We start from the raw sequence: 21185 nt of genomic DNA on the forward strand, positions 1-21185 counted from the left end.
GACGTTTTAACCAAGGAAAAAACACACTTTTATAGGTTTAACTTACTGTGACATTTTCTTCTATTTCCCTTCCCCTTCAGGTATCTCCAGGGCACCTTACTAAAAAGTATAGCTCATGCTCAACAATATTTCTAGATGACAGCACAGTCAGCCAGCCTAATCTTAGAACCACAGTCCAATGGTGAGTACAACTAGGTTGCCAAGGGCTGAGTGACAGACCCCCTTATGCTAAAAGCATCCTAGCCATATATAATTTCAGTCATTTGATTGTCCTTTTCAGTGATCAGATGAAGCAACTGATGCCAAATATATATTGCTTTCAAGGACCTAAATATGAATTTTCAATTTCCATTTTAACCTTAGAGTGGATGGAAGAAAGGGAAGGCCAGTGAGCAAATAAGAAATCCGAGAAAAAGTACTTACCTTTATTTGATAATATTTCTGTTAAGATGTTGTTTAACATAATAAACAGGAGAGGTGCTTTTTATTGGATGTTTCTAGAAAAAAGTATTTCTTTATGAGATATAGGCCTAAAACACTGTGTACTACTTTGGAACAGCTTGTCCTCTACTGACACCAGAGTGTACGTACATTTTAGTATATGTGCTGCCGAAGTAAGCACAGAGTGTATGTACATTTAAATGTAATTGGATTTTGTCAGATTTTCTTCATCATACATTCTTGTACTATTTTTGTATAAAGATTCACTTCTCCTTCCTATCCCCTAAAGAGGGAGAAAATGTATAAAATAAGTCTTAAGGAACAACTTTTTAATTACATTTAATTAAATTTCTTTGTGGGTATAATTTGTTCAACTGACATTTTAATTTTAATTTTTTTTTATTTTAAGTTTTATTTTTTTATTCTCACCTGAAGACATTTTTACATTTTGTTCAGATAGAATGGGAGGGAGACAGAGAAAAACATCGATGTGAAAGGGACACATCGAGTGGTTGCCACCCGCACGACCCAACCAGGGCCGGGGACAAACTGCAACCGAGGTACGTGCTCTTAGCTGGAACCAAACCCAGGTCTCTCTGGACCATAGGCCGATGCTCCAGTCGCTGAGCCAACCCGGCCAGGGCCTGACATTTTAATTTAATGGATATATTAAATTTAATTTTATATATATGGATAGATATATACATATATCACCAAGACACTATATCAATCCATATATAAGAAAATCACAACAGAAAAAAATGAGAAAGGTGAAGTTTTGGAAAAATAGCCATAGTAAAGGTTATACTTAAGCAAATATGAACAGTGTGTCATGATGAAAACTATTCATTAATTTCTGGGAACACCACATAGTTCACAATTGGAGAAGCACTACTACGAACCTTTTAAGCATATTTAAAAGAGAAATAAACCAAAACAGGATGTAGAGCTTCCTGGTTCCCACTGGGATTGTCCAAGAAACAGTATCTCCTTGGAATATGAGTGTTTTCCCGAACACTCCCAGTTTGGGACAAGCTATCTGCAAATATATATTTTTAAATATGCTTTTACTGATTTTTTAGAGAGAAGGGAAGGGAGAGAGAGAGAGAGAGAGAGAGAGAAACATTGGTGTGAGAGAGAAACATCAGTTGGCTGCCTCCTGCACACCCCCTACCTGGAATCAAGCCTGAAACCCGAGCAAGTCCCTGACTGGGAATCAAACTGGGACCTCTCAGTTTATGGGATGCTGCTCAATCCACTGAGCCACACCGGCTGGGCTATCTGCAAATATTGATGTTCTCATCCCTAATTTTATTTTTCAGTCTTAAAAACATAATTACCTTATGCATTTAATTTTGTTTCTAATGTACCAGCTTTTTGCTGATTAAATTATAAATGACTTTTATTTTAATTAAAAACAGCAAATTCACAATCATAATAATGTAACTTTCTTCTCTCACTTATAACAGTAGTTGAGAACAAATTATGTTTCAGCAAAAACTGATCCTCATCTCTCTCTAAAGCCCTGAGCTTTGGCACCTATTGAGTAATCACTGAATATTTTACTCAGCCAAGACACTTAATCTGTGAGTAAAAAACCACTCGACTGTGGCTGCATTCTGTAGATTCTTTTGAATTCAAAAGAATCTGATATTATGGCATATAATTCAAAAGTAGTTTTAAAGATTAACCTTGCTCAGACAAGTTGGTTTCATGCTTAGTTCTCCAAATTAGTCTAATCTTTAGAAGTACAGTAAGTTTTAATTTGCTCATTAAGTTTTGAAAATAATCATTCAGTACATTCCCTATTGGCTAAATAAAAGTTTACTGAGAAAATTAATAGAGCTAATTGGCTTTTAGGAATGATTTTGAAAAATGTTTATCATGGGGTACATTGCTCTCAGTGGGGTGGGCAAGCCTTATTAGAATCACTAATGTAACTTTTTTCAAAATATCTCTCTCTAAACACATGCATTCCACCTCCCCTCCCCCAACATACTCTCTCACTCTCCCAAGCCTTTGATAAACTGAGGAAGGATGAGAGGCATGATTATATGAATAAAAGCATCCAGAGGGATTCTGATCTTTTTTTTTTTTAATTTTTCCATCACCTTTTATCCCCTCTATGCCCTCTTCCACCTCCACCCACTCCTCTCCACCCTTGCATTCAGAAGGATGTGAGGCACAATTACATGAACAAAAGCATCTAGAGTGATTCTGATCTTAAAGCTAGTTTGTGTTCCCAAACTATGCTACACATTGCAGCCTCCTGAGGAGCTTTATAAACAATCCCAAGTCTTCCCAGTGCCATTTAAATCAGTGTCTAGAGGTGGGGAAGCCAGGCAGTTTATAAGTCTTCTTAGATGTTCCCAAGGTACAGCTAAGCTTGGAAACAACTGCCTGGTTAGTGTATAGGAGAAAGAGAACTGCTTCTCACTATTGGTGGGACCTTGAGCAAGTTAGTTTTAAGCCTTGGATCCCTTATCTGTAAAATGGGTTGTTGAATTAAATGTTATCTAAGGTTCAGTGGTCATTTTCAGCTTTGAATTCTGTATCGAGCACTTTATTTACCTTTAGGGAAATGATGGGAAATTTTATGCTTTGAATTCTGTGATTTTAAAATCAATTTGAAGATGAAATGTTTGAAGCACTATAGAAGTATCCATCTTTGATGCTAACAATGGTACAGGCCTTTTTACAAGTGCTAATATTCTATAGACCTAGTTATAAAATTCAGATTTGCCTTCCCTCATTTATTTTGAGCTTCATTTTAGACACTGAGGGCAAAGAAGAGAAGCATATAACTTAACCAAGAGAACCCCTTTGTTGCCTAGTATACAATGTCTTTGAATAACTTAGGGATACAGTAATTTACACAGTATCTGAGGACTTACATCTGCTCATTAATATTTCATTTAGGCTAATTTGGAAAAAATTTATTAAATATTACACTGTCGTATTATGCTGCATTGTTAGCACTGCTTATTTCAGGATAGTTAGACCTATTGACTTTGTGGGTTCTTAGATTTGCTATTAAATTTTCTGATAATTATGTAAAAGTAATCTTAAATGATTGTATTTGGTATAGAGCACTTTATTTACCTTTAGGGAAATGATGGGAAATGGGTGGGTAGGTGGATAGTGAACTAAAACAACTGAAATGTAGGGCCTAATAACCTTTTAAAAAAACAAAAAACAAACACCGTATGGCTTAAATTTAAGCAAGTATACAAATAAATATAACTTGTGTAGGATGAAAGGTTCTATGGGTGAAAGGGCAAATGACAGGGAAAATATGCAATAACATGTATTATAATAATCAACTAAAAAACGTCTTCTTACAGCATATTACCTAACATTTGATTCTCCTATTTTTGCTAAAAGCCAAAGAACTAAAACAAGGGGAAAAGTGCCCATATGATACTGTTCTGATTGAGGATTTCAAGGCCACTCACTGGGCAGCTGGGAAGGTCTTCCCCACCCCTTATAAAAAATATGTTCAGACCTAACATATTAAAATCAAATGTTACAATTTTTTTTTTCCTCCACAGTGTGACCTTAGCGATATATTACCACATAAAGAACAGGTGAGTTTTAAAACCTGTCATGTTATTCTAGCTAATAAATTTACAAGGTATCAAGTTTAGTGTTAGGTAATAACTATAGACATCATTATAGTGAACTATAGAGTGCTTTTATTACATTATTGAAGTGAATCATTTGTTTTTGTCTTAGGACTCTTAACACTTAAGTTATTGTGGATCTCAAAGAGTATTTGTATTAGAAATTAAAATGGAGCATTTAAAAGTAAGTCCATTGTATGTTAAAACAGGGTTTTTATAGCACTCTTGAAATTTTGAGCTGGATTATTGTTGGTTGTGGCCGATTGTCTTGTGCATGATAAGATGTTTAGCAGCATCTGGCCTCTTCTCCATCTACTCATTAAATGCCAATAACACCCTCTCCCCGCTCCACAATGTGACAACAGAAAAATATCTCCAACCATGACCGAATGTCCCCTGGGGATAAAATCACCCCTGATTGAAGAACCATAGTATTAACATAATTTTTTTATGAAAAATAATTATTTTCACAACAGAAAAGTTGAGTGGAAAGTGTATCATTTATTTACATTTTTGTAAATCTCTTTAATGTTTGGCTTAATAGAAGTCAGCTGATTCTTATGTATACTTGGTCATAAATAATTTGCAATCACCTAAGTCATTTGTTCTGAAAAACTGTGTGAAGAAGATCCAGTCTCATATAGCTATATGACTAGAAAAAGGTATACTTAAAGCTTTCGGATAATTGTGGATATTCTTTGATACTGTACCAAAAGTCTACAACTGCTTGTTTCTTAAATTAATTACAGTGGAATTTTAAATCATTTCCATAAACTGTAGTAGATAATTTATTAAATTAATACCCATTGATCTATCTTGTACACTTAATGGATCTTTTACTTGTACATGACTTTATAATAATGTGTTGGTCATTCGGAAAGTATTGGTTCATATTTCTTTATAAAGGTCAAAAACTCACTTTTTTTTTTAAATCCTCACTCAATAATTTTCTTTTTATCTTCAGATAGAGTGGGAGGGAGAGAAAGAGAAACATTGACATGAGAGGGACACATTGACTGTTTGGCCTCCCGCACAACCCCAACCAGGGCTAGGGATGAACCGCAACCAAGGTATGTGCTCTTGACTGGAATCGAACCCACGACTCATTGGGCTGTGGGCTGACACTCCAACTGCTGAGCCAAACTGGCCAGAGCAAAAAACTCACTTTTGTTAGTATCACCACCAATCTTACCAGAAAGGTCTTTTAAGTATTGAAAAGCTGTCAAGCTCACATAAGAAGGTACACATTTCCCCAAATCCTTTTAGCTTGACAGCTTGAATTGTGTCATTGGTAACAAATATGCAAGTCATTTTCCTTGAAGTGATGGGTTCAGTTTTTGTTTTTGAGAGAATGACAGTTGTACTATCAAATGAAGATGTTATTCGGTCATGGTTGGAGATATTTCTCTGTTGTCACAGTGTGGAGCGGGGAGAGGGTGCTATTGGCATTTAGTGAGCAGAGTAGAGGCCAGATGCTGCTAAACATCTTATGCACAAGACAATCGGCCACAACCAACAATAATCTAGCTCAGATGTTATTTTATGAAAAAAGTGGCTTCTTCAGCTCACAACTAAGTCAGAAGTGCTTTTCCTTAACACAACCACATTCCAGAATCAGAAGTGCTTCATGCATACTTTCCACTTACTCAGAATATAAAAAAGAAGGATCAAAGTTTAATAACACTATCAATTTTTACTGCTTTATCAAGGGTGGTTGGTGTTAAGTAAAGCAGGTATTTTTTTCAACTGCGAGTAGCAGTGAAGAATAGAATGATACCTAGTATAGTTTGGTACCACTGCCTTGATTCATGCTCAGAAACCAGTTTTACTCACTTTTGCTTTTGTACAATCATGGCAAATGTCAGTGTTAAAGCAGACAATGCCTTAATATTCCTATAAAAACAGTTTTGACCTCTTGGGCCTTCTAAAAAGGGTCTAGGGCAATGGTTCTCAACCTTTCACAGGGGTCGCCTAAGACATAGCAGTAGCAAAATTACAGTTGTGAAGTAGCAACAAAAATAATTTTATGGTTGGGGTCACCACAACATGAGGAACTGTATTAAAGGGTCGTGGCACTAGGAAGGTTGAGAACCACTGGTCTAGGGGATCCCCAGAGGCCTGCAGAACATACTTGGAGAAGCACTGTTTAAATTAGTGTGGTGAACTTTTAAATCAAAAGACTGGTCACTTTTAAAATAAAAAGGTAAGTTTTTAGCTCAAACTATTTAAAAAGAGACAAGAAGAAATACATAACACTATAATATAAGAAACTAATAAGAAGGGGAAAAACATGAATCTCATATTCACAATTAAAATTCTAAGGACATTATTGCCTACTACTACTGCTTCATAAAATGTTCTTGTGTATTCCAGTGTGAGGTTAGACTGGAAATGCATTTAGTTTACTAGCATTGCCTGTTAGGGTCAATGCTTATAAAGGCAATTCTGGCTGGTCATTGTAGAAAATATTTCAGAGAATTTGATGTGCTAAGTACAAATAGATCAGGAAACCCTCTTAAAGAATCTAAGAGAATTATTTGTAAAACTGCTTTGTTGAAGGTTAAGCTTCTTCCTCAACCCCTATCTATACTCCTAGCAGTTCTGTTCCTAAGATATTAATAATTTCTGAATTAATTTTTAAAAAACATTCTTATATTTTAGAGATGCAAATAGATCGTTGGATATTTTTGATGAGAGATCACATCCACTCACAGTAAGTCAGTTTTATTGAGGTTGCATTTTTCTCTCATACAGTTGTGTTTATTTCATGCTGATTTGCTTTTAAATTAATTACTAGAATAAAATTACTCCCTCCAGCTTGAAGTCAAAATTATCTTCCTTGAAATATTCTTACCCACCCCATGTTGTGACTAATTATTTTAGTAAAGGAGTGTTGTATAAGAAATATGTCAGTAAGAACTGAGTTGTAGATTTGTATAATTAGTGAGCTAAATAAATGTACCCCAAAACAGAAAATAGATCTTTGTAAAAGATAATTTTCAGTAGTGTCAAATAATGTAAATATTTAGATATAAAATTAATACAGATGTTAACATCTCTATGAAGAAAATTAAATGACTATTTAAAACTTAAATAAAATAAAATGACATTTTTAATTTTACTTCTTCAGATACTCTATAGCAGTATGTGGCTGGGGACTACTGTATAAGGCAGCACAACCTTAGAGCCTTGTGGTTATAGGAAAAAATATGTATTTTCAGAGTGGATTGCAGAGAAGCATGACAACGGTGATCAAGACTTTTGAGCCTAAAAATAATTTACATTTAGATAGAATTCTGTAGCGGGAAGGTGGAAAGGAACATAAATAAATTATCTGAGGTTGTGCCTATATTTTTCTTTAATGAATGGTGGTGGGTAATTGAATCACTATATAGTTTTTAAGATCCCATTGTTTGTATTTCAAAGACTGAGAGACATGTCACCTAATAGAAATTATTTTAAGGAATAGACGGGCACAAGTAGAAGACTGCTAAGAGTACTTAAGTATTTTTCTTCACTGCATACTTATATTGCGTTTTTTTGTTTGTTGTTTTTTCCCTTTCAGCGAGAAACAGTTCCAGAGGAATACTTTAAGCATGATCCTGAACACAAATTTATTTACAGATTTGTTCGGACTCTTTTCAGTGCTGCACAGCTAACAGCGGAATGTGCAATAGTAACTTTGGTAAGATAGTTCTTTCAGAAGCATTTTTTTCTGTCTTGTACACAGGGTATTGGTCCTGTTTTTGAAATAAAAGTAGGTTCATGAAATGGTCATCAGAACTTTACTAAGAGAAACCCATCACTCGGCTGGTGTGGCTCAGTGGTTGAGCATCGACCCATGCACCAAAAGGTCACCGGTTCGACTCCCAGTCAGGGCACATGCCCAGGTTGTGGGCCAAATCCCCAAGGGGGGGCATGCAGGAGGTGGCCAGTCGATGTTCTCTCTCATCGATGTTTCCAGCTCTCTCCCCCTCTCCCTCCCTTTCTCTCTAAAATCAATAAAGGAAAAGAAAAAAAAGAGAGAAACCCATGAAAGGAAGTAAAATACGGACATTTGAGCTAAGTAATCATTATGATTTAAAATGTTGCCATTGCTTTTCTCATCACAAACAATTGCTATTAAAGGCAGCAGGAGACATTTCTGGTTTCTCCCTCCACATCTCAGGAGACACATACATATAGTGCACAAACACGCACACATACAAGGTGTGCTGGTGGGATAGGATGAGGCAGTAACAAACCTTCTGGTCTGCAGACAGACGGAGTCTAAGCTGAGCCCCAGGTTATATTCCTCAGGCAGTTATAATATGTGTCCTGCTTGAGAACGATAGCTTTAAATTCTCTGTTCCTTGGAAGATGGGTGTTAATTTCTTCCTGCTGTCCTTTTGTGCCTGCCTGTGAAGTTGCCAGGATGATAGTGCCATCAGTACTTGAAAGATGTTGCTAGTTGCCTGCTAAGCTACAGCTGTGTAAGGACCTTTTCGTCATCCATACAGAATTCCTTATGGTAAGATTTTATCATTTGGAATAATAAGTCCTATTCTAGTGAGAAGTAGTAAGGATTGTATTACCCCTTCATGCAGCAAACCTAAAGGGAAAAGTCAGCAGCGTGGTCTGGAGGAAAAGAATGCTTAGGTCAGGGTCTCCTCCTTTTAGTATCCAGTTAAAATTTTGGAGAGGCAGCTTGTATTTCTGAATAGAGACCCCTTAACGGGCACTTGATCAGACACAGGCCTTTTCATACAGCTGCTAGCCATTTGGAGTGCTTAGCACGTGCTGGAGAAAGGCAGGAGTGCTGCTTCCATATGGAGAGCTAGGTCATCCAGGAGGGAGAGCATCTGCGTTGGAAGAGGCAGGGGAGTTCTTTGTATACACGTTAAGCTTATGTTCTTGTAAGATGGTAGGGTGGCAATGTCTGGTAATCATTTGAATATATGGAATTAGAGCATGAATCTGAGCTACAGGTAGGGAATCAGAGTAGCTGTTCAGATGCAGAGAAAGCATGAATAAAAAGTGGATAGACGATAGAATAGTGAGAAAGTAGGTTTTCAGTGGATATTTATGGAATGAATAACTTCTTGGCAGCATTTAGCATTTGACCACACTCTTTCTTGAACCTCTACTTATCTGGGTTTCTCTTTGATTATTCTTGCCACAATTCTAGCCACTCCTGGGGACTAGTTCCATCAGTGCTGATAGTAGTTACAGATCTAAGTGCTGAGGATAGGAGAGAACAGGTTCAATCAAGTTCTTGTCGTAATGGAGCTTATATTCTAGTGAGGAAAGCAAGGTTTTTGCTGCTGCTGTTGTTAATCCTCACCCAAGGATACTTTTTCCATTGAATTTTGGAGTGAGTGGAAAAGAGGGAGTGGGGGGAGAGAGAGAGAGACAGAGAGAAACATCAGTGCTGGAGAGACACATCAATTGGTTGCCTCCTGTATGTGTCCCAACCAGGGCTGGGAATCAAACCTGAGACCCTTCAGTGTGAGGTCTGATGCTTTACTCACTGAACCACACCAGCCAGGGCAAGGTTTGTTTGTTTGTTTTTTTTAATCCTCACTCAAGGATATGTTCCTATTAATTTTATCAAAAGAGGAAGTGAGAGAGAGAAAAAGAGAAACATCAATGTGAGAGTTAAACATTGATCGGTTGCCTTCCTATACATGCCCCCCCTGGGGATTGAACCCAAAACCTAGGTATGTGCCCTGACGGGACATTGAACCCTCAACCCTTTGGTGTACAGAATGATCTAACCAACTGAGCCTCCCAGCCAGGGCAGTATTTTTTTTAATAAGTGTTTTTAAAAAGAAGATAAAGCACGGTAAAGGGATAAAGTGACTGAGTGGCTTGCTATTTTAGATAGAATGATCAGGAAGAACCTCTTAAAGTAACATTTGAACTGTGACCTGACTAAACTGAGGAGGACAAGGAGCTCGGGCATTATAAGCAGAGGGAACAAGTACAAGATTCTGAGACAGGAACAGTGAGGCATGGCCAGTGTGGTCAGAGTGTGAAATGAGGGAAAGAATGTAGGACACAAGGGCATAGAATGTCCTATCTTAGAGGGCCTTTGTAGGCCATGGGAATAAGTGAATTTTTGTTTGATGGGAAACTTTTGGCAGATACTGAACAGGGGAGTGAAGCACTCTTAATTAAAGATGCTATCCTGGCTGCTTTGGAGAGAATAGGCTGTAACTGGACATCCAAGTGCAGGCAAGAGAAGTCAGGAGGCATTAACAGTGATACCAGTGAGAAATGACAAGTAGAATAGAAAGTGGTCAGATTATCAATGATAGGTAGAGATAACAAGAATTGCTAACAGATTGGGGCAGGCTAATGCAAATGGAGGTTTTGGGCCCAAGCAAATGACAGTGCCTTTTGTTTTTAGGGAAGGCTTGGGGAGTGGTGAGTTGGGATGAAGAGCTCGTGTGTGTATGCGAGAAGGCACCTTAGCAGTAGTAGTTTCAGCAGAGTGATAGTGGCAGGGGGCAGGCTAAAGTGGGTTAGGGAGAGAATGGGAGATGAGAAGCAGCATCAGGGCATTTCCTGTGAGCAAAATGAGAGGGAAAGCATTTTAGGGGTTGTGGGGTGTGGGCGGGGCAATGTAAACAAATTCACATTGGGAAAATCTCTGGCAGACTAGGATTCTTCTTCAAAGAGGTAATTGTGGAAACAGTGTTCTGTAGGAGTGGGATGGGATCGACTTCACTGATAGAAGAGCTAGCTTCTGTGAGAAGGGAGACGTCAGTTCCGCTGACACAGGAGGGCAAGAGGTATGAATGAATGAGTAGTGGCATATACCAAGTCTGCAGTAAAGATGACAGGAAGTTGAGAGAATACCAATGTTGTGTAATTGCCTCTAATTATTTCTATAGAGTAGAGAGAGTTGAATTTTGTAAGGTTTGTTCTTAGGATACCTGAGAGTGCTTAGTTTTAGGGAATAGTTGTGAAATTCTACTAGGAACATAATGTTCAATAACCACTTGTTTTTTAAAACAGTTGAGTTTGGAGAACACTGGCAAATCTGAGCTGTCAATCTAATAACTCTAAGACAGTAAACATACTCTTTAAAATTGGGCTTTTTTCTATTTGTCAAAGGGCATACATAGTCTTTTGCAAATCACCCTTTGAGGTAACAACGGATCACAGCTTGCCTCTGTAATCTTTACTTAGCTGTTAACTTTGCCCGGTTCTTTGTAGAATAGACATTGAATGCATGTAAAAGAAACCATGAAATCTCACAAGCTACCTGGCAGGTTTAGGAGTACCAGGGAGACTGGCAGTTCTGTTACCACCTGAAACCAACAGAATTGACTATGCTTCAGATTATGTAAGACAGAAGAGTCACAAAATGATAATGGAGATGTGAACATCAGGGAATATGCTAAGGACTGTTCTTTGTATGCATGTGTGTTCCTGACAGTTGTACAGACCAGCCTGAAGCACACCTGCTTGCACTGCCTGTCCTGCTGCACCACATAGCAGCCACTGGGAGGCTCCATTGACCACCAGTTTTATCTTCAGCATGTGCCACAAAAGATACAAATGTGCTCAGTATTACCAGGGATTTACATGTCCAAGTATTTTGAAAATCACCATATAACGACCAGCCAGGTGTGAAACTATACATGGGAGGCACTCCGGTATTTATTGAACAGCTTGAATCTACACTGGACCTGTGTATGCTGGTCTTTACAAGTGGAAAGGTAATAACATAGTGCATTCCTTCAGGATGACCTTTGCTAAGGTGTACATTCATTCCTGACTTGGCCTCTGGCATTGGCTGGCCAAGCAGCCTCTGTAGAACCTAAGCATAAAAGGCATGTTACAAAATAGATGAGCCCTGGCCAGTTTGACTCAGTGGTTAGAGTGTCGGCCTGTGGACCAAAGGGTCTCCTGTTCAATTTCCGGTCAAGGGCATGTACCTGGGTTGCAGGTTCGATTCCTGCCCACATGCAGGAGGCAACTAATTGATGTGTCTCTTACATATCTATGTTTCTGTTTCTTTTCTCCCTTCCTCCCTTCCTCCCTCCTTTCCACTCTCTATAAAAGTCAATGTAAAAAATATTCTCCAGTGTGGATTAACAAAAAAAAAAAAAAAGAACAAGATGAAATCTTTGATTCCTATGAGTTCTTATCACAACACTTAAACTGAACTGAAATCAAAGACCAGTGCTTTACTTTTGCAGGTTTACTTGGAGAGGCTTTTAACTTACGCTGAGATCGACATTTGTCCCACTAACTGGAAGAGAATTGTTTTGGGAGCCGTTCTTCTTGCCTCCAAGGTTTGGGATGACCAGGCTGTATGGAATGTGGACTACTGCCAGATCCTCAAGGACATTACCGTTGAGGACATGTGAGTTTGAAAGGTTTTGGTGAACTTTCTAACCATTTTCTAGTACCTCATTTGCCCCCAAAGTTTATATGTTAAGAAATATTTGTAAAGGTTACTTTGTGCAGAGAACTGAAATAGGCATAAAATTACATACTTCTTTCTGTTCATACCTTTGGAATATGAATTCATATTCCTCATCATTAATTAGGTCTTAATGTGTTATTGTTGTAATAATCTGCTTGATAATTATTTCTCTGGTAGGTTTTGACAAACATTTTACAAGCTCGGTTTAGATAACGGTACAGTAAATCTCTTTGCAGCTTTTTAAAGTTATCTACTAGTTCCAGTCCATTTTTAAGGGGCATACATCTGGCTCTTTAAATAAATGTTTGGCCACTGTTAAGGTCTTAGGGCTGCTAGACTACTGAGAGGTTATAGCTTAAACCTGAGTCACACATTGTATATTTGCTTTTACTGGTCTTTCCCTCCTTTTGATCTGAAGTTCTATTGTTAAAGAAATCATGATAGAAAATTAGCTGCATATAAAGGTTTCATCCTTGTGCTCTCCTGCCCTTTTAAGAGGATCACACATGTTTGAAAATAGGTCTGATGAGTTAGGAAGCTCCTACCTCTCAGGCAGTCAGTGAAGCATCACTGGGCATCACCCAGTTCCCATGCCATTGGAGAGTTTTCTGTGGCAATCAGCAACCACAGCAGTGAGTTGTTAGGGGGCGCTGTAGGTAACCATGAGGGTGCTCTTCATAGATGGCTCGCTAAGATGAGAGTAAAACACTAAACTTAACAAAGGCTTTTGATCTGGCTGCAATTGATCGCTGTGAGGGCCCTGAGGTTGGTAGGCAGGATGAGCCAAAGAGGTATTTCCAGCAGACTGGCAAACTGCCCACCTGACTGTGAAGATGTCTTTGTGAGTGGCATTTAGGAAAATGTGAAAGAACACCTCTTTATAATATTATAGGAAGAACAAGATTGTAGCAGGCCGTGGCAAGAGTTTGTTTTTGTTTCTTTTGCGCATTACTCTAGATAAGACTCATTCAGAATTACCAGAGTGCATGTTTACAACTGAAGTGAGGAAAACTCCTTACCAAGAGAAGGGACCATTGTCAGTATCTGTCAAAGTGGCTTTTGGTGCAAATGCGCATTTTGATAATAGTGTAAACTGAGTAGTCATGGTGATATTGCTGGTAGTCATCCTAGCAAACAGTGTAACAGCAAATAATGAATTTGAAACAAACAGAAGTACTTTTGGAAGTTGCAGAAACTAAAGTTACTCTGATTGCCACTGTCATGAGTCTTCAAACTGGTTCCTTGAAGGATGGAAAATTTGTAATCATGAACACTAGCCCTGCCATGATGACAGCTGAAATTTTCTCAAAACCTGTAACTAAGCTGACTGGGCTCTGTTTCTAGTTATAACCTCAGAGAATATGCAGGGAAATGTGTGGGTTTCATAGAGGTAAGCCCCAGGGGCAGTGTATGGCTACAGGATGACTAGTAGTAAACAATGCTTTTTGCGTATGAACAGAGAAACACCAAGAGCTGTGTTTATAATAAGCTGCTTTTGTTTATAATCTTTGGAAATTGGAAGACATTATAACAATGTTTCGTATACATCAGTTTCATCCCTCTGCTGTTGACTGCTACTTGTAATGGTCTCATTTTGAGTCTAAATTGAAAAATTGGTATCTTATCAGCTTTTTCTTAAAACTTTCTAATATCCATGTTGAAATATAGTCTTTTCTTTTTAGACTGTATTTCCCTTCAAAAGAATAAGTTAAACTGAGCAGCTGCTATTCAGAAAATTTGCTCTGCCTGTAAATGCTATGCTATTCAGCCATCTAGCCATTGAAAAAACAACAAAAACCCCCCAGAAGATGCATATTCTGTAGGCATAATGCTTTTTTTCCATGATTAAACCTCTATTAATAGACATGTTAATCCTATGAAGTACTGTATTTCTACACAATTAAAATGTATTAGTGGAGAAAATATAAAAGGGATAGTGAAGTGCATTTATTCCTGTACTAAATTAAGTCCCGATTAGCTGATTATCAAAACATTATCTGATTTACATTTCTATAGACTTATGGCCATATGAATAGGAAATTAATTTTAGAATTAGGTTCAGTTGGGTTAAAAGTTCAGCAAATGAGAAAACCTCATCTCTGCTCATATTCTGACTGCCCTCCATACAGGAGAATATCAAGCCTTTGTTGACCTATCCAGTGGATAAAATATTAAAGCTTTAAAACTAAAAAACCAAATATGTTAGAAAATAAGCCTCTCTAAACCAGTCAAAGGATTACTGTGAAAGTAGTATGATTTACTCTTAATTTTTATTTTTTAAAATATGTTTTTATTGATTTTTTAGAGAGAGAGAGATAGAAACATCTATCAGCTGCTTCCTGCATGCCCCCAACTGGGGATCAAGCCTGCAACCTGGCATGTGTCCTGACCTGGAATTGAACCGGGACCCCTCAGTCCATAGGACGATGCTCAATCCACTGAGCCACACTGGCCAGGCAATTTACTGATTTTATATTTAAACACTTGGCAGGTGACGGCAGTGTGGTCACAGAGCACAGGACTACTCCCAACTTTTCTTTCCCACTTGATTGAACTCATCCCCTGTGGCTATATTCCCATTCTGTCTGGCAAGGGGTGGTAGATGCTGAGCATCTTGGGACTGCATTCCCAGCATGGGAGAAACACAGTTTGGAGTTGGAGTCTAGTGCTCTATCAGAGGTCATATCATAAAGTGGGTTTAGTCCAGCCTGGACATTGATCTGTAATCTTTCTGCCTTCCGGTTTAAAAAGTGTGTCTTGTCCTGTCATAGTGACAGTTTCTCATCCCATAAAATGAAGGTGAACAGAAATTTGCATTATGCCCTCTGACATTAGCTCCACATACTGGGCAGGGGGTGGGGTGCTCTTTCCTATCGCCTGTGTCTTATTTATTTATTTTTTTATTTATTTGAGATGAATCCTTGCTGCTTCAAGAGTTTTCCCCCTCAGGGATAATAGCAGTGGCTCTCGATGCATCCATTTGTTGCCGTGGTGATGTGCCCACTCCTTTTGTTGGCGCGTCTCTACTTCAATAAGTCCCTTCCTGTTATCGGCCTGGTGAAAATGTCTGCAAGTTCTTCAGAGCTAATAAACAGCACACATCATTCCTTTCATCTGAACACTATAGTGGGGCCTTGTGAGTGAGCGAGGAGCAGGAATCTACAGCTGCACTAATGGAACTCTGAAGAATGATCCCCGAGTCAGCACCATGAGTGCACAGAGGGCCACAACCTCTTCCCCCTTGTCCCAAACTCAGAGTGCTGGGGTACAGAAAGGGCCACAAATAGCTGTACCTTGTTTGAACATTAGAGTATTAATATAGCTGAGTGGCCTTTATTTGTTTCAAAACAAAATTTAGAGCCATCCTAGTAGCTCAATGATATTTTTGAAGATAGCCCAGTAGACTAAAATTGTCCTGTGTTGGTTTTGTCTCCTCTTCCCCAGGAATGAGATGGAAAGGCATTTTTTGGAGCTACTTCAGTTTAATATTAATGTTCCTGCCAGTGTTTATGCCAAATACTATTTTGACCTTCGATCCTTAGCCGATGACAACGACCTGCCTTTTGTATATGCTCCTCTTAGCAGAGAAAGAGCACAGAACCTAGAGGTAAGACTGTGGTATCACTAAGTGGGGTTTCGGTCAGTCACCAAAGCCAACATCTGTGGATAAATCATATTAAGCAGTGGTTAGGACAATGAAAAGCCTTTTTAAATTAGCACATTGGCCTTGGGCTGTTTTTCTCAGAGGTTAGAGCTTTGGCCTGAGGACCGAAGGGTTTGGGGTTTAATTCCCGGTCAAGAGCATGTACCAGGGTTGTAGGTTTGATCCTCGGCCCCAGTGGGTGTCGTGTGGGAGGTAACCAATCAATGTGTCTCTCACATCAATGTTTCTCTCTCCTTCTTTCCCTTCCATTCTATCTAGAAAGCAATGGAAAAATATCCTTGAGTGTAGACTTAAAAAAAAAAAAATTAGCCCATTGAAGAAAAGCTTATTAATCCTTTTGCATCATATGTCTAGTGTCTTTTATGGTTTCTACAAGAACCCCACATTTGAAAAAAATGATAGATCTCCCATAATCAGAATGTTGTAAATCAAATTTAATCTGTTCATGGTTTTCCATTTGAACCTCTACCCTTCCTTATAACCATACATGAATCATTTGTTACAACTGTATCACTAATCATCATATATACATGTATAATCTACTTACCAGTCTTTTTTTTTTTTAATCCTTACCTGAAGATATTTTTCCATTGATTTTTTTTTTTTTTTCAGATAGACTGGGAGGGCTGGAGGGAGGGAGAGAGGGAAGGGAGGGAGGGAGGGAGGGAGGGAAGGAGGGAAGGAGGGAAGATCAATTGGTTGCCACCCACAAGGCCCTGGTCAGGGATCAAACCCAAGACTCTTCAGCCTGTGGGCCGACACTCTAACCGCTAAGCCAAACAGGCCAGGGCTCTACTTACCACTTTTAATTCAGTTTGCAAATTCATGTTTTTTCTATATATAGGGTATCTCCCTAAAAATGTATACACAACTTTGAATAATTATAAAGCCAGTGTTTATTAAAATACATTTCATTTTCAAAATGTAATAGAATCTACAAACACCCTTTATACATGTTTTTGGGACACCCTGTATATCAAGGTTCAGTCCCATGAGTTTATTAGACAAAGTATTAGTGGCTAACCTGAGAGACATAAACTTAGAATGTATGATGTGTGCTCAAATGCTGGGTGTAAAAAGTACATGGGTTTTTGATGGAAATAGTAGAGTACATGGGACAAAGTAATATTTGTGGCTTATGATTTGGAGAGTATACAACAAAATTATTCACAACTGAAATGGACACTTTTAAAATGGACATTTTTAAAGTACCTTGGTGGTACTTTAGAATAAGATGTTTTCTACCATAATTAATGTGCGAGTGAAATAGTCTCTTATGGCACTTCAATCATTAGTCCTTTTATACCTTTCAATAAAGTACAGCACATGCCTGCCTCAAAGTTTGCTTAGAGTATATAATAACTAATGAAGACTGGGTAGAGTTTGAGTAGCTGAGTAAACAACAATTTTGTATGTTCATTATTATGTTTAAGGAACCAAGAGTACAGGCAACAGATGATACAACTGTTAGGAGCATTACGTCCTTGAGAACCCAGTTTTAAAATAATTCTAAGTTCCCCTTTGCTCTGGCAATCTAATCATAGCCCCTAAAGGGCTTACCTTAGTGAATTAGCAGGAATTAGAATCCCCAGAACCTGGCAGTGTAGATCTCAGCTATACAAAGCTACAATAACTGTGAACTATATAAAGGAATATGAATGTGTGGCTTATCAATGACGCTTTTTATAAAGGTTGGAACCTTTGTTTTTCTAACTGTACCTGTGTTCTATTTGATTGCCTTTCTTAGGCCATTTCCAGATTATGTGAAGACAAGGACCTGTGCCGAGCTGCTCTGAGAAGGTCACTCAGCGCTGATAATTTTATTGGTATTCAGCGTTCTAAAGCCATCCTCTCTTAAGGGAGAAATGAGGGATTGTAATATCGTGAGCCCCTCATCTACAAGGACTGGAGAAACATCATCTCTCCTGCTCAAGAACCAGCAAAGTTAGTATTGTCACCTAAAAGACAGACATCAAATTGAAGAGACTCGTGGACAGCAAGGACTATGCTCATAGGAAAGAATGGGACCTTGTCATTGCAACATACTCTTTGTCCTTTACTAGACAGAGTTACAAAAACCACTCCAAAGCAAAAGCCCCAACCCACACACAGATATTTGCTTACAAAGTAGGCTGGTATCTGTGAGCTGTGTGAGGTTTTTAAATTGAAGTTTTAATTTTGAGACTTGAAAGACACTATATAACTTTTATGTCTTTCCTATTTTTCTGAACCACTCCCTCAAAAAAAAACAAAAAAAAAACCCCTCCCCCAGAGAAAAAGACCCCCCCCCCAATATTGCTGCATATTCCTTTACAATCAATGCAGTATTACTGTTAAAATAGAGGACTCCTAACAACTTACAAACCACTTAGGAACAGACTGTAGCATTGTTAGGTATTGAAGAATTCTTCATACTACACCATGGAAGCTGCTAGTCATTATTAGCAATGTTTAAACCAAAAAGCTGCTGAATAACACTTCTGATTCAAATTCTTTGCAAGCACTACTTATTAACATAGTAGCATGTTTGGGATAAGAGAGAGTATCAGTCATTGATAATCTACTTATATTGGGTCCATGTTCTATATTTTAAGAAGTATGATGGGATTAAAACTAATGATGCTTCTCATTTTCTGATGATGTTTCTTTGTTAAATATATCAAAAGATATTTTCATAATTCCAACCACATGGTAGTCCATTAATAAGAAGATAATGAAATAGGTGTTCCCTAAGTGCAATTTTAAGCTTTGATAGAGTGTGTTTGGCCCTCCAGGGCACTCCTGCAGCTGTATAAATGCTACAGACTTACAAAACATCATTTGAAAGTTCAATTAAGTTTCTCATTTAGTTTTGTAAATTGTAAAATGATAAAGATTGGCTAAAACTAGTTTAATATTTAAATCTTCATTTTTGTTTCAGCAAATCTGCCATCTTCAAGAGGGGATTGAAACAAAAAATTAAAACTAAAAGCTTAAGATTTAAGAGACATTTAAACTTTCAAATGTTGGGTAAGCCTGTAGCATTTATACTTCTACATATGCCAAAGCTTAAAATTGCACTAAGATTTTAGTGGGATACCTTGTATGTTCATAGAAATGCCCCCCTCTTAAAAAAAACAGTTTTTTGCAAGGCTGCGTTATATACGTACTTTGATCACCAAAGTTTTTTTTGTTTTTTGTTTTTCTTTTTCCTAGATTTTGGTAAAGGAAGAGTATGAGGAGCAGTGTTAATACACATGTAATAAATGGAAAGGAATTGGACCCTAATAGTAGTGTTATGAAAGCAGGTGAATGAACCAGCTTTTCTATCTTACATGTTGACTTGTTTGTAGGTGTCCCATTTAAGTCTTGCTATTTAAGAGGAAATGTATAAATCTTAGGAACCCTTACCTCAGGCTTTAAAGGGCAGGGAGTTAAGTAATCAATCTTTTAGGAGGTTGGTAAAATGTCACCTAAACTTGAAATACTTTTAAAGATTAATGTTCTCAACTATTTGAAATCTTGCTCCTACCTTCTCAAATGTATTCCTAGAAATTTTGCCTATGAACAAAAGCATTTCTGGGCCAAGGAATACTTTCACTATATAGCAAGGCTTCACATTATATTGAGTGCTGCTGGTTCCATCATTTTAAAAGGACAGAAACAAAAGAATAATGGTATATAAAATATTACAATCTACCACCTCAAAAAAATATTGTTTATGGAGTTCAGAGCTTGGAGATTAAAGTATTGATTGCAGTTTTATTTTGAAAAGAATGCTACAACTTACGTGGTTTTTCTTCCTCATGTTTATATTAAAAGCTAATAAACCCTATTTTAATTAAAACATGGCTAGTATGTTTGTAACACTTTTCCCTATTCACATAGCATTATGTCTCTGCCTAACTGACATGTTTTCAATCAGTTCTGATAGTGAGGTCTTAAAGCATTTATGTATGTATGTATGTTAATCTCACCCGAGGGTATTTTTCCATGAATACTTAGAGTGGGAGGGAGGGAGGGAAGGAGAGAGGGAAACATCCATGTGAGAGAGCGACATTGATTGGTTACCTCTTGCACAACCCTGACCAGGGCTGGGGATCAAACCTGCAACCCAGGTATGTGCTCTTGCCCATGAATCAAACCCATGACCCTTCAGTCCTTGGACCAACGCTCTAGCCACTGAGCCATTCTGGCCGGGGCTTAAAGCATTTTTAAACTCACCATAAGTTGGATTGACCCTTACCTCTAAGACATAGTTATTTATGTGTCTTAGGCTGTTTTCAACCTAAAGATAATTTATCCCACTTAAAATTATTAGTCACAGTACTCATTGGCATGGTGCATTAGATAGCATCTTTGAATAGTTCATTATTGTGTCAAGAGGGAAAAGCACATTGGAAGGTAAAACATACCAGAGAGAAAGAAACCAAGAAAACTGTAGGTGAGAATGTGAGTGATTTGAGAATTTCAAGCAGTTAAAACGGGTCAGAAAATGGAATAACAGGAACTACAATTGTGTTGCTGTAAGGAGAGTGACTTTAAACAAGCCACATAATTTGACTTTAGCCTTGTCTGGATGGCTCAGTTGATTAGAGCACCATCCCATACACCAAAACATTGCAGCTTCGATTCCTGCTCAGGGCACATACCTAGGTTGTGTCCCCGGTTGGGCCAGTATGGGAGGCAAGTTTGACTTTAAAATGCTATTTTCAGACTTACATTTCAGAAATATACCAAATTCTCTAAGATTTCTTTGTAACTAGGACCTTAGCCACTCAACTTGAGTGATACTTAGTAAATCCTGATAGTTTTGCTATATTTTCATGTACCTTATTTCATTTCCTAAGGTCAAATCACTTGTTCTAAATAAACTGATGATTAGGATTAATGATCGAATTTAGTTTAGAAGGACAAAGAATACACTGTAAGATAGTTTGCACCCCACGGTAATATGCTAGCTACTAAGCAGAAATGCTGACATATATGAGTGGTCAAAAGCTAAAAAATGTTTGGAGAAGGGACATTGGACATGACTCTGGTTTCAAGAACAAAT

The 21185-nt window shown here is 37.9% G+C and overlaps 1 protein-coding gene across 6 annotated transcripts in view; it reads left to right on the top strand.

The window, feature by feature from the left end:
• Positions 1-20906, top strand: part of CCNYL1 (cyclin Y like 1) — a 39541-nt gene extending 18635 nt beyond the window's left edge. Inside the window, exons 4-12 of one of the 6 annotated variants that reach the window (XR_004958663.1) lie at positions 81-181; positions 3993-4028; positions 6726-6777; positions 7630-7749; positions 12257-12423; positions 15931-16093; positions 17898-18094; positions 18908-18910; positions 20896-20906. Coding sequence is in view for 2 of the 6 variants with exons in the window: in XM_036254305.1 (XP_036110198.1) it covers positions 81-181; positions 3993-4028; positions 6726-6777; positions 7630-7749; positions 12257-12423; positions 15931-16093; positions 17898-18008 (750 nt within the window). In the remaining 4 variants the exon portion in view is untranslated. The other 5 variants (XR_004958661.1, XR_004958662.1, XR_004958664.1 and 2 more) reach the window with 5 other exon arrangements.
• Positions 20907-21185: the final 279 nt, after the last annotated feature.

Source organism: Molossus molossus, unplaced genomic scaffold, assembly GCF_014108415.1.
Source record: "Molossus molossus isolate mMolMol1 unplaced genomic scaffold, mMolMol1.p scaffold_m16_p_11, whole genome shotgun sequence".
In the NCBI taxonomy this organism is placed as follows: domain Eukaryota; kingdom Metazoa; phylum Chordata; class Mammalia; order Chiroptera; family Molossidae; genus Molossus; species Molossus molossus.